Below are 13,759 nucleotides of genomic sequence, written 5' to 3' on the forward strand. Positions count from 1 at the left end.
TACGGGTGGTGTGTTGGTTGGATTAGGATAGGTTGCATGATGGCATTGTTGCATTTCTGTTTCTGATTCTTATACTGTAATGGGCTAAAGCCCACACTACACTTTTTCTATTTTGGGCTAAAACCCACATTGTTCTATTATTGAAAAGGGCCCAGGCCCAGACTGTTACTGCTTATATTACTGACTAAATGATAGGGGATTACACACTGAGTTTTCATAAACTCACCCCCGTTTTTTACCTTTCACGTAATCCCCAGCATTAGACGGTTCGGAGCTGCGAGGGACTCGGAGAGGGCCACGCAACGGCACTTATTTTATTCTGTTTTGCTCATTTACTTAAGCAATTTAATTTTTTTTCTTTGCAGTCTTTTTACATTGCCATTATCGGTGTCAATTTTTAATAGTCTCTAAACTTCAAAACATTCTAATTACATCCCTAAACTATCAATATTATATTAATCAAGTTCTTTCATTATTAAACCATTAAATTACACATTAAATCTTATGTAGCTAAATATAAAATAAAATTTTTAAATAAATAGAACGTTGTTGCATAATTGTTAAACATAAAACTAAAAATAAAGTAAAATTGAAAAGAAAAAAAAAGCGAACGATAAAACTTCGTAAAAATTTGAAGACCTCAAAATTAAGATTTTAACACATCTATTTACAATATTCATTTTTCTTAAATTTTTCATTTTAAATTATGTCACATAAGATCGACATGTCATTAAACAATTAAATTAATGATTTTAGTATCTAAAAGACCTAATTAATATAACCTCGATAGTTTAGGAACATAATTAAAATGATTTAAACTTTAGAAATCAATTTAAAATAAGGGTCAAAATTTAAGATGTTTTCAGCAATTAACTCAATTTTTATTAAACAAATTTTTTGGGCTAATATCTTATTATCTAATTAAAACCTAAATATTAGGTTAAAAATGCCCATAAACCCTTAGCCCATACAATTGTGCCCTAGTTTCTTGTCTTCATTTCTTCCCCGCCGCCGCTGGTTCTTCTTCTTCTCCCCTCTTTTTTCAACCGTACAGCTTTAACTTTTTTCTTCTGATCGACCACCGCCACCGCTTCTTCTTCAAAACCTAATACCAGTTTCGGAAGGATCGGACACATATCCTGTGTGTGGCAGCCGTTCAGGCGAGTCCGAGCAACAGAGGTTTGATGAACACGTGATATCTAGGAAATTAGGTTAGAAGTGAGACGTTTTGAAAGAAAATTTTCATTACTGTTTGCTTGGATGATTATAGTTCTTTTGCGGGTTTCTTCTTTTATCGTTTATGTGATTGAGATTTGAGTTGCAATACTGAATGCTTTTAGCCTACTGCCTGATATATATATATATATATATATATATATATGAAATAGGTGTGTGGTAATGGTGAAATCAAAGCAAAGACAGCTCGGATTGAAGCATTCAAACAAAAAAAATGCTCGAGGTGGCCGCTTAGGCACTTCATATCCCAACTTTGAATTGGATCTGCTTGGAGAAGATGGTTGGGTTGTAGTTAAAAAGCAGAGAGTCACCATTCTTATACCTCCATTACCTTCCTCTAAGAAATCAAAAATGGCAAACCAAGGACCTGGTCAATTGCAAGGCCAGAAAAAGGAGGATGTTCAAAAGTCTCCTAAATCCACTCCATTGGCTCATAAAATGGGTATGGAAATTGCTAGACAACAAATTTCAACTTCACCCACGTTTCCAGCTCTGGGTCCTGGAGTGGAGGAACCAAAGAAACCTGGTGGAGTGGTTGCTTTGAAATCTCATAATAAAATTGTCAAGAGTGTAAGATCAATGCATTGTCCTAATGCTGCCTTTTCAGGGAGCATGTTACTGAATCGAAGGCTAAGGGTTTCAAATCTTGAGAGAAAGCTTCAACAAGCTGGTGGCCTTACCAGGTGGTTGAAATCACTAGGATTAGGTCAGTTTGTAAGGATATTTCAAGCAAAAAGTATCAATAAATTCCAGTTAGTGAATCTAAATATGCAAAAGCTAAAGGATATGGGTGCAGATGCAGTAGGTCCAAGGAGAAAATTGATCCATGCTATTGACTGTGTCTGTCAGCCGCTTTGTTTCAAGGCCTGAATCTAGTTGCCTTGCAATTTGCTGGATTAGAATGTAGATATTGAACAATAGAATATGTATCCGTTATGAACAAGGACTATATTGAACAATACAGTTGATTTCCACTTGCCTTATCTGCCATGTTTCCTTGTTTATCTGTTGTATCTTTTCATATAATTCAACTCTATTGCTGGCAAACATTGACAGGTTCTTAGAATGGATTTGGATAGACAGTGCGTATATTTGCAGTTAGTATAAAAATAGCAGTAACGATGAGATCAAATACTGTAATGATATTGTAGCGTAAGATAAAAAGTAAGTTAAATACACTAGATAAAAAGTAAGTTAAATACACTGCACTTAATCGTGCGCATTCAAACCTTAAATTGTGCAATTTTGGTTCCGTTGGTTGCGTTAAAATCCAAGACAATCTCATCCTTGTTTCTTTGTAAGAACATGCACTTGCCAAAAAGTATGTTGAGCATGGAGTAATGATTACGGTGCGACCTGAAGAGGACAGAGATAAGAAAACTAGACAAAACACCATGACAGAAGACAAAAACCCAGAGTAGGAAAAGGGGAGAGAACATGCACTCACATGGATGATGCTAACACATGGCTACAAATAAACTTCTTTTTTAAACAAATAATAGCCAACTCTAATTTATCTATTCTATCAACAAACAAAGGAAGGAATATGAATGAAGTTCAAATTCTAGAGTCGTTGGAGAGTCCATTCTCAACCCAAACGGATGCCTATACATATAGAAAAAGAAAACCCTAATTTATCTCAAACTTCTGCAACACAATCATATGTTCACATTTTTCATTTTGATTGCTTCCTTTCAAAATCCTACCATGGATGTTATTCACATGGTAGGTAAAGCCAACCACCACCTTACTATAATTGGTGTGTGAAATTTAGAAATAATGAATAAAATATAGTAAGATTTCTCAATCCTCTAAATGTAGTCCACTCTTTTTGTGTGATTAGACATCCTTCCAAAAAGAAACTCCTATTCTAATGTGAATCCTTGAAGGATAATAACTCTCTTTCATCCCCTATTAAATGTGAAATTTGTTTTACTGCTTGAGAATAGCAACGTGGCACCGAAGAGTCTCAAAGCCATAGCCTATAGGGACCACTGTGTTCCACTAAACTTGAAACCCTGTTCTCGTTAGCTATCTATCATTCTCTAGAGACTGAAAAAAAAAAGAAATGGAGAAAAATTCTGAAAGAATTCCTTTAATTAATCCATCACCATCATCATCAACAACAGAAGGAAGAGCATCCAAATTTCAGACTATAGGCAACATCATAGTCTCAATAGTTGGAACCGGCGTTTTAGGCCTCCCTTTTGCTTTTCGGGTTGCCGGTTGGCTCGCTGGATCCCTCGGTGTTATCCTTGCTGGCTTTGCTACTTTCTACTGCATGCTCCTTCTGGTTAGTAACTTAGTATCACTTATTCCCTTCTTCAATATTGCTTTTGTTCATTGAACCTTGTGTAGATTCCTAGACTATATTGATTGAAAAGTTAGGTTTTTAATAGGTTCAGTGCAGGGATAAATCAGCATCAGAAAATAAACTGCAAGGGACAATAACATATGGTGATTTGGGTTACATTTGCATAGGAAAACCAGGCAGATACTTGACTGAATTTCTCATTTTCATCTCTCAATGTGGAGGATCTGTAGCATACTTGGTATTCATTGGTCAAAACCTTGTATCAGTTTTCAAAGGTCAAACCTTCAGTGTTGCATCTTACATATTCTTGTTAGTCCCAATTGAGATTGCATTGTCATGGATTGGATCCCTTTCAGCTTTTTCCCCTTTCAGCATTTTTGCCGATATATGCAATGTGTTGGCAATGGGATTTGTTGTTAAAGAAGAAATAGAACGTGCAATCGGGGGAGGCTTTTCATTTCGGGACCGGAAAGCCATTGCCGATAACTTGGGAGGGTTGCCATTTGCAGGAGGGATGGCAGTGTTCTGTTTCGAAGGGTTCGGAATGACATTGGCTCTGGAGCAATCAATGAAAGAGAGGAATACATTCCCTAAGGTGTTAGGCATGGCATTTACTTGGATTACACTTATGTATGTTCTGTTTGGGAGTTTCGGTTATTTAGCTTATGGTGATGAAACAAAAGATATCATAACACTAAATCTTCCTAACAATTGGACAGCCACTGCAGTCCAGGTAATCGATTGATCTTCTCCTTTGTTTCTTTTGCGTGCAACCTGTGTTATTCGGTCTCTTCATTTGCTGTGCTCCTTGGCAACAGATTGGCTTATGCCTAGGGCTCGTATTTACGTTCCCCATCATGGTTCACCCCGTTAACGAAATCTTGGAAGGGAAGTTGAAGAAAATTATGTGGTTCAGAAGCTCAACAACAATGATGCTGAAAATTCAATTACAGGATTAGGCAAGCTAGGAACGTACACCAGCAGGGCGGTTCTAATAATCGGTTTAGCGGTTTTGGCATCATATGTTCCGGGGTTTGGTATATTTGCGTCGCTTGTTGGGAGTACTGTATGTGCATTGATCTCGTTCGTTTTGCCCGCCTCTTTTCACTTAACTTTGTTGGGATCATCTTTGAGCTTGTGGCAGAAAGCCTTGGATTGTTGCATCCTATTGTGTGGATTGATTTTTGCAGCTTATGGTACATATAACACCATAGTTGGAATCTGAAAAAACAAAAATATATATTGGTTATGGTAAAAATTGAATGGAAAATTCAGTTCGATTAGATTAATGAAATATTTGAACAGAAAAAGTAGACTTGTTAAGCTGACATTGTTTTCATTTAAAATACTTGATTTTGATGTATAATTGTAGTCGAGACAGTCTTCTACTCAATATAACATCGAATATACCATCTTGATTAATGATCATCTTTTTAGGGTCCTTTTGGATGGATGGTGCGTTTACTTGTGGTTAGTGTAAAAACAACAATGGCAATGAGATTAATTATTGTAACAATGAGATTAGATACTATAACGTAAGACTAAAAATAATAATAACAAACTCACTGCATTGGTTCATAGCATAATGGTAACAGACCTGAAATCCCTCATAGGGGACCTTTCCTTACAAAGCTTAAAAGCACACATAATGAATCCTCCTCGTGCCTTCATGAAAGAGTAGGAAGCTTTATAATTTTTCAGTCTATAAAGTGAAATAAGGCCGGGATCTAACTACCCTTAAAATGCAGAAATGTGCTTATTCACCCATCAAATTTAAATGGTTGTATCTTGACTCCGACCCACATTTCATAATAATCTAAGAAGCATTTTCATGAAGAGTTAGTCCAGTATATTTTTCTCTAATATATACTTATGTGTTGATTTAATATCACATATCTATAGCAACACTTGTCATTAATCAAACACATATTAGTCTCAATGCATTTTTGTTATCCTAGTTCAAGTAATACTTGACTAAAGACATTTAAGAATGATCATATCTTTTTTTCGATTTTATCATTATACGTTTATTTTAACATGAAAATAAGTACGAAAACAATGATGGCAAAGTATTTATTAATAATTGCAATATCATATAATTGGTCTTTGAGCATTCTCCAACATCAACTACAATAGTAACTTTGGTTTTAACCTTTGAGACCATCTCAAAATACTAATTCTCTGTGAAACATTAAAGTGAATATAAAAAAATACCTATAAAATCAATTTAGGGTGACTAATAATTTAATGATATTGAATGTAATCATTTTGAATAATTTAGTAATCATTTTGTGACTTTTTAAAATAGGGTGGCTAATAATTTAATGATATTGAATGTAATGTTGGGAAATGTGTCCATATTATAGTAAACATCTAATTATTTTTATTTATTTGAACGATAAATAAATGAAGTTAATTTCACATTTCTTTTTTTTTTTTGTCTTTTATATTTTACATGCATAGCGAAATTGTGACAAGCAAATATTAGCTCATTGATTGTGATAAGTCTTAAAAGTAACATGTTTTTAATCCCATTCTTGATGCGTTTTTGGATGATTTATTATGTAAACTAGTGAATTTGATGTTCCTAATCCTTTAAATTCATGTTCCTATACTTGGGTGAGCATAAAGAAGCGGAATGAGCGAAAAACAAGCCAAAATCATGCAAAAAGAGTTGTTTTCAGCATCCACACAGCCTGAGCATTTCCACACGGGATGGCCATACGCCCATGCGCCAACCCATGTCGATTTTGCAACCTACTTCCCTAACACGGGGAAAAACTCAATTTTTAGGCTTTTTGAGCATTCTAAAGTCTATAAATAACAATTAGAAAAGACCTAAGGTTGGATGCAGAGAAGATTGAAGAAATTACTCGAAGAACACCATCGGAGCCAACTCAGAAGCGAATCTCCTTCAAGATTGAAGATCTCATTTTAACTTCTTTCGAAGGTTATTTGAATTTCTTTATGTCTTGTAGTTTTTCTGACTTCGGGATGTTTTCTTTTCAGGTTATGAACTAAATTCCCTAGATACCTAGGGAAGATGAACCCTATGATAAATCTTATTATTTGATTTCTGAATTACATGATAAATACTTGATTCTTATTCTCAATTATGTATGCTTATTTCGTATTTTAATATTTTAGGGATATTAATTCATGTTTAATGTTCTTATTTCAGTGGAGCAAAATTCCTTGTTTAAAAGTAGATCTAGCATAATTGAGTGGAGTTGCACGCGATCCTAGAAATAGGACGACATAAATCTACCAGATTAGAGTCAAATCTAAAAGGGGAATCTATAGATCGAGTTAATGCGACAATAGGGGTTTTAATTAGAAAGAGATTTCGATTAATCAACCTAGAGTCAGTTGTTAGAAAGAGATTTCGATTAATCAACCTAGAGTCAGTTGTTCTTACTCTCGAAAGAGATATTAACATAATTTAGGGATTTCTATGGATCAAGACACAAGTGAATAAATTATTTAATTTAGATTCAAAATAATAAGTGAAGTCTAGGTGGATTCTTTTCTGGGTATTGTCTTTCTCTTTAGTTATCTTCAAATATGTTCCTAATTCATTCTCTGTCGCGTTCTTAGTTAATTTAGATTAGTAAATTTAGATTAAAACAATCATCCCAATTTATCGGCTAAATAATAGAAAATAGTAATTACTAGTACTTTTAGTCCTCGTGGATACGATATTCCCTACTCACCATAGCTATACTATTGTTCGATAGGTGCGCTTGCCTTTGTCATAATTATAGTTAGTTTAGTGACCATCAGATTGTCTAAATTCAAACTGAAGATAAGTGGCATTGTAAGAACGTTTACATTGCAAGAAAGACAACTTACTTCAATAGATAATCTAAATGAGTCCATAATCTCGTAAAAGAATCAAAGTGAGCATTTGATTCAAGTACTTAGAAGGATTATTATATTGTCTACAATTCCAATTGGGGAGATGGCTATCAGAGCAGTTGGCTCCACGGGTAAAGACATATATATTTTCATTTGTAGAATGATACATCAGACTGGACCCAAAATGAACTAATTCTGAATATGTTTGTGAATTAATTCACTTGTGGCGTTCATGGTGTGATTTACCTAAATCCTGAGTTAGTAACTGACCATGCGTATGTAACTAATGTGCTTTGATATAAGTGGAGCCTTATGCTCTAAAGATGATCGAGCCCATAGTTGGTATGTCAGGTACATTACTTGTGTATGGTATGGCTTTACTAGCAACAGTGGAATTCATAGCTTGATTAAAGAGTTAATGATATCATCTCATTAGTATTGTGTGGATTGATAAATATGAAACGTGACTACGGGTTGCTAGTTCTCGAACGAGCAATTTATTACAGTCATTTGTTGACAGTGATTATATTAATCATTAAGAAGATACAATGGTGGCAATGAGATAAAATAGGATTCTATTGAGTGAATTGATTTAACAAAAGGAATAAATGATATTATATGAGGGTAACACACACATGACGAGGTCATTGAAAAATCAGTTGAATGAATTGCTTTTGTAAATAGTATACAATAAGGATTTTCCAATCATGGTACTTCTTATGGACCGACTGCATGATTAAGTAATTGTGAATTATCGGAACGATGCTTTTGGACATAATTGTAATTATTAAAGCCTAATTGTATATGTCTGATTGGTCCCTTCACTAGCTCAACAAAAACTCGATCGAACTGCATTTGAATCAGAAAAAAAATTTACAACTTTGGAAATAATTTAATTGAGTCGATTTATTCAATGTGGAATTAAATTAGGGGGTCGTGAGAATTGTTCCACTAGAAAATTTGATTAAAGAATTTTATTGAAAATATAATTTAAAAAATCTATGTGATTTTTAGAAAAATTAATTTTGGTTAAGTAAAATTAAATTAATCAAATTAATAGATATTTTTAGAAATTAATTGTCAAGTCAAACAATTGACCCAATTGGTATTAAACTTGAAAATTGGTCTTGAGATCGTAAATTAGGCCCGGGAGCTTAAAACCGAGACCAAAACCCAAACACTGGTTGAATGGGGTTCGATATGTGAAACTGGACCGACGGTCCAACCAGTGGCTAGACCAGACCTGTCAAGTCATCACTTACCCAGACCAAACTAGCTCGAGGTGCCGTAAGGGTGTCACACCTGCATCACCGGAGACGACAGTGCCGGCGACTGCAACGGTAGCGTTCCGATGGCCGGCGACGGTTGGTATTCGGTGGTTGAGCAATGGAAGAGTTACACTCTTACTAGGACTTTACTAGAGAATTTAATTTCAGATTAACTATTTTAAAAATAATATTATTTTAATAGTTTAATATTAAAGTTAATTTAATACTTATATTAATAGTGTTTTATTACTTTAATATTAAAAGTGATTATCTTAATATTAATTTTGGTTTAATATTTATCTTAAATATAAATATTCTATTATTTTAATAAGATTCAATATTAAATTAATATAATATTTAATATTAAAATGATTAAGTTTAATCATAACTCTCCCTATATAAAGAGAGTTCTGAGTTATTATTTTACAAATACTTGAATTGAATTAAAGATAAAGTTGTAAAAAGAAAATTCTCTGAAGAGATTATTTTTTTAATTTACAACTTGACCCAAAAGTTTAGAGAAATTTTGAAATTACTCAATTGGTAATTTTTGTGAAAATTTTTTTTATTCGAAGCGAGCCCGCACTTGTCAGACATGAACTTAAGGATAGCATAGAAGTCTATTCGGCCGAAGTGCTCATGTTAGACAAATAAAAAATGTACAATTTTGATTAAGTATTTATTATTTTAAATATCACAATCAAAATCTAATTTTTCTCTTATTTATTTTAGGTTACATTTTTCAGACCCAGTTTCTAACATGTACTTTATCCATCAATTTAAAATGGAAATGAGGGAGTGAAAATAAATAGGACCTTCCCTTTTCCCCTTTCTATTTTGAAGTTGTGTTTCCTTCCCCTATAAAGTTAAGTTCGACAGATGAATCAATTTACACTATATCTTTTGTAAAATATACAAAACAAAGGGACCTCTTTGTAATTTTAAGAAAAAAATATTATTGTAATTATGTTATTGTAGATAAAATCATTAACACGTAATTTATTGAATTTTTATTTTCCCATTTTATTGTATTTGCCAACACTGTTTGACTAAAGGTAGCACCATGAGTTTGAACTTTCTTTCTTTTTTAATATTTAATTTAAATTTGCTTAATTTGACTTATTCTAGAAATAGGAAGATTTTATCTTGAAAAAATAATTAATAAAATAATAAAAACATAATTTACTAAAAAAGTGGTGGAAGGATTTGAAGGAAGTGGATAGAATAGCCAAATATAGTACGGACAAGCTCAGAGTAAACTATTTTACAAATTCCCCCGAAAACAACGCAATTTTAGCTATAATCCAATCCGATCCTCAACTGATTGAATCATCAACGGTTGATTTGGATGATAAAGTGATAATCAACCGTCCATCCATGTTAACCAATCCCTTCGTTATTTTTCCTTTAAAATGGTTGCCTCATTTTCGCTTCAAGTCGACACGCATATCGAGAAAAACTCCAAAAACCAAAAAAGCTGAATAAATCAAAGCGACAACACAAAACAAACACCCAAAATAAAAAAGGTCTTTTTTCATGTTAAGTCTCTCTTTTTCTCTTTGATTTTCCTTCCCTCCAAACGCCATTGCTATTGTTGCCAATTCTACTTTTGGATTTGTGATTTTTTTCACCGCTTTGCTTGGTGACCGGGCGATCGGCGTTATTTGTCAAAGGAGAAGTTTAATTGATATTGAAAAAAGAATGAGTAGGGATTGATTTTTTTTCCGCCTCGGGAGGTTAATTTTCCCGGGAAAATTTGCCTCCTTTTTTCCAGCTCTATCTCTCAACTTTTGCGGTAAGCTGCATTTCTCGTAGAATTTTTCTTTTCCGTAAGATTTTCCAATTCATATTTTTGAATGCTAGTGATTATTTAGAAACTTGTTTTATTTATTTTTTGTTTGATTGATTGTTTCAGGAACTTTTCTTTGTGATTGAATGATCCAGGAGGAAATTTACATATAGCTGGTGTATGGATTCAGAAATGAAAGGAGGGAAAATTTGGGAGGATATAGTATTCAAGAGAGAATGAGAGGACTTTAATATATATTTATATAAAAAAAATCATTTTTAGTGTAGATATTTTATTTTAAACTCTTAGTAAATAATTAGATTGCTTGAGTTTGAATGCATATATATTGATACATGGAGTCAGAAATATTTTCACCTCCAAGAGGTTTGTTAAAATGTTGTAATTGCAGTTGTACTACCTGTGCTTTAATTGGAGCTCCTTCGAAAACTTGGTTCCGGTCTGTGAAACGAAAATATGATGAGTTTGAGACTGGAAACAGGTTTTATGTTCCGGGGGTTGATATTTTTTCCAATGCCCGAGTCCAAATTGAGAATGAATGTGCTGCCTTGCGGGAGACCGTCAGCAGCCAACAAGGGACAATACAGGACTTGTTTACAGATTTGGAGGAAGAGAGAAGTGCCTCGTCTACGGCTGCAACTGAGGCTATGTCAATGATATTGAAGTTGCAGAGCGAGAAGGCAGAGATTGAAATGGAGGCCAGGCAATTCAAGCGTTTTGCCGAGGAGAAAATTGCTCATGACCAACAGGAGATAATGATTTTGGAGGATCTGTTGTATAAGAGGGAGCAGACAATTCAAGCTCTAACATGTCAAGCCCAGGCATACAAGCATAGGATGATGAGTTATGGGTTTACAGAGTCAGAGGTTGAAGGTGAGAAGGATGAACAGGTTTGGCATCCAAGTGTTGCTGAGGACTTTGATGCTGAAGCCGAAGTTGATCTTCCTGCATATGATTATCCACCTCTTAAGTGCAATTTGAATGAGAATCCTGGTAATGATGTGGAAGACGTTGAAGATGTTGAAGACGTGGAAAAATATGCATTTGGTGAGACCCCTCGTGCCCGAGAACACTTGAGGAATCTGGAAGAAAGGATCTCCCAAATGGAGAGGATTCCCAGCAGCAATCAGCTGGATGGAGAGACTCCTGGAACAAGGAATGTTTTTGAGAAGGTGGTAGTCGGACACTCTCCTAGGCGACCAAGACATTCAAGGAAGTTTTCAATGGATAGTACAAATTCGTTCATTTCTAGGGAGATGGGTTCAGAGTTTATCAGTGACTCTCCTAGGTTTAACTTTGGTTCTCCCAAGTTTAATACCAGCTTCAAGAAGATGGAATTAGTTTCCGAAATGGATGAGATTTCTAGCACAAGAAGAATGGATAATGCTTCAGAAGTTGGAGATGATATGAGTGACAGAGTGTATACTATTGATTCTGTCCATAATGGAGTGCCATATAATGGAACTGCTGATCACAAATCTGGGTTTGGAATTTCTGATAATTATGCATCCACTCCAAGGGAGGCATTTAATCTACCAGATGTTTGTGATCCTGATATCAAGAAGCTCTACATGAGGCTTCAGAACCTTGAGGCTGACAGGGAATCAATGAGACAAGCATTATTATCGATGCGAACTGACAAAGCACAGTTGGTCCTATTGAAAGAAATAGCTCAACATTTGTGCAAGGAAATGCCACCAGAAAGACAAGCGACTGTGGGGAAGCCATCTATGCTTGGAGGCCTCTTCAAGGTAATCTTTCTTCACATAAACTGTTATATATATTGTTGACATTTTAGTACAATATAGTTTAGTTTCACTTTTCTGGTTGAAGATTCAAATTTGGGTTATAATTTATATGGAACTTAACATTGTTGGAAGCATCTGTGTTTTCCATGATCTTAAATACCTTGTTTTTTGTTTTGATGTATTGCGACAGTGCCACTTAAAGTTTATTGTCTTTTGATGATTTCCTTTTCTTTTTCCCAGTGGGTTGCATCTTCAGTTTCTTGGAGTCGGAGAGCTCGCCGAAGCAAGTAAGTAGAATAATTGTTATATACATACTTGCTGTTAGATTGACTAGCGTTTTAAAACCGGCGCATTTTAGTTTCTCTTTTCTTGATCTCTATTAATATTTAAAGCATTATTTGGTAAAAAAAAAAAAAACTAACCAGCAACCAAAATTAGTTATTCGGGTGCAATATGCAAAGAGAACAGTTGACACTGAAACAACAGAGATACTGATTTAACGAGGGAGCACGCACTTACATACCTATTTGATATATATTGTGTTGGAAATTGATATATGCCGGTATTTGACAATTGTTATCATTCGTATTTGTATAGGTACCTGTATGGATTATCACCAAACAATGTCGGGTTGCTAATGCTTCTAGACAAGGGCCCTCGACTGAGACAATGGAGATGCCTTTCAAGCACACAAGTGTGAAAGGATACAAAACCGATTCTTTCACTTGCATCTGTAGATGAAGCTAATAATAATTTCGTTAATTGTGTGAATGGTGAATGGGTTTTGATGAAAGCTATAATGTATTTAACTTTGCATCCATTTTTTTTTTTTACGGATTTCTTGGTGCAGAATTTGGTATTGTTCTGCAGTGTTCTTTTAATTTACTTCTTTTTTGTTTATATATTTTTATTTTTCGTAATTGAATACAATGCAAAAACATGGATGCAAGTAAAAGCATGTTGGTTCATGTAGTTTGTTGGGTTTCCAGTTGAGGTATCTGCAGGTAGGCTAAGGCTATCACTTTTTTTTATATTTTTCAGATTCACGTATGCAGTGTTATCCCTTTATTATTCAAGCAAATGGTTATTTCCCATGAGTAATTTATACTATTAATCTCATTCACTTATTTATATTTCAATCGTGTGAGCTTAATTTTCTCCATATTTATTGATTTTATTAAAAATTAAAAAAATAAAAGTATTCTCATTTAATTTTTCCAAGACGATTGTTTAAAATTAAAAACTCTGAACTCTTTGGGATTATAGCCTCCCGAATTGTGTTCTTTTTTGATGTTTTGATATTATAATGGGCGCAAAACCAGCCAAGCTACGAATAGGCGAAGAAACTACCGCCCAAATCACAGCCAAAATTATTGACATTGACCATTTTATTCATATCATGTATCATTGAAGCGTCATCCCAACTTGTCAGAAATCAAATACAGGCAGCTTAGTTGCTGTGGGACAAGACAAAAGTACATCTTAAAACACCTTTACTTCAGAAAATTCAAGTAGGCATATAGTGGAT

General features: G+C 34.2%; 3 protein-coding genes and 1 long non-coding RNA gene across 5 annotated transcripts; 3 read left to right on the plus strand and 1 right to left on the minus strand.

The window, feature by feature from the left end:
• Nucleotides 1–888: 888 nt before the first annotated feature.
• On the plus strand, nucleotides 889–2,219 carry LOC105786268 (uncharacterized). 2 transcript variants are annotated; one of them, XM_052635088.1, is made up of 2 exons: nucleotides 889–1,211; nucleotides 1,341–2,219. In XM_052635088.1, exon 2 carries the CDS (start codon nucleotides 1,399–1,401, stop codon nucleotides 2,104–2,106), a length of 708 nt encoding a protein of 235 aa, XP_052491048.1. In that variant the 5' UTR covers nucleotides 889–1,211; nucleotides 1,341–1,398; the 3' UTR covers nucleotides 2,107–2,219. The 2 variants fall into 2 exon arrangements, with proteins under 2 accessions (XP_052491048.1, XP_012468087.1); XM_012612633.2 differs by having other exon boundaries at nucleotides 891–1,211; nucleotides 1,389–2,219.
• Nucleotides 2,220–2,302: 83 nt separating this feature from the next.
• On the minus strand, nucleotides 2,303–3,033 carry LOC105786269 (uncharacterized). The gene is made up of 2 exons (XR_001131348.2): nucleotides 2,684–3,033; nucleotides 2,303–2,592 (listed from the first exon to the last, which is right to left on the minus strand). It is a non-coding gene; the product is annotated as an uncharacterized LOC105786269 (long non-coding RNA).
• Nucleotides 2,992–4,844, plus strand: LOC105786267 (amino acid transporter ANT1). Its single transcript, XM_012612630.2, is given in 4 exon segments — nucleotides 2,992–3,529; nucleotides 3,636–4,283; nucleotides 4,369–4,470; nucleotides 4,473–4,844. Coding segments are annotated over 4 exon segments (1,278 nt in total). The 5' UTR covers nucleotides 2,992–3,304; the 3' UTR covers nucleotides 4,776–4,844.
• A 5,256-nt stretch (nucleotides 4,845–10,100) lies between these two features.
• LOC105786270 (myosin-binding protein 7) lies at nucleotides 10,101–13,203 on the plus strand. The gene is made up of 4 exons (XM_012612634.2): nucleotides 10,101–10,471; nucleotides 10,592–12,234; nucleotides 12,472–12,518; nucleotides 12,829–13,203. Exons 2-4 carry the CDS (start codon nucleotides 10,819–10,821, stop codon nucleotides 12,929–12,931), a joined length of 1,566 nt encoding a protein of 521 aa, XP_012468088.1. The 5' UTR covers nucleotides 10,101–10,471; nucleotides 10,592–10,818; the 3' UTR covers nucleotides 12,932–13,203.
• The last annotated feature ends 556 nt before the right edge of the window (nucleotides 13,204–13,759 follow it).

Source organism: Gossypium raimondii, chromosome 1 (genome assembly GCF_025698545.1).
Source record: "Gossypium raimondii isolate GPD5lz chromosome 1, ASM2569854v1, whole genome shotgun sequence".
In the NCBI taxonomy this organism is placed as follows: Eukaryota; Viridiplantae; Streptophyta; class Magnoliopsida; order Malvales; family Malvaceae; genus Gossypium; species Gossypium raimondii.

What these genes read in the sequence shown, in the direction of transcription:
- LOC105786268 (XM_052635088.1), top strand. Translation starts at nt 1,399, where the DNA reads ATGGTGAAATCAAAGCAAAGACAGCTCGGATTGAAGCATTCAAACAAA.
- LOC105786270 (XM_012612634.2), top strand. Translation starts at nt 10,819, where the DNA reads ATGGAGTCAGAAATATTTTCACCTCCAAGAGGTTTGTTAAAATGTTGT. An exon ending in TGCTTGGAGGCCTCTTCAAG is followed by an intron (nt 12,235 to 12,471) that starts GTAATCTTTCTT and finishes TCTTTTTCCCAG; the next exon opens with TGGGTTGCATCTTCAGTTTC. An exon ending in CGGAGAGCTCGCCGAAGCAA is followed by an intron (nt 12,519 to 12,828) that starts GTAAGTAGAATA and finishes GTATTTGTATAG; the next exon opens with GTACCTGTATGGATTATCAC.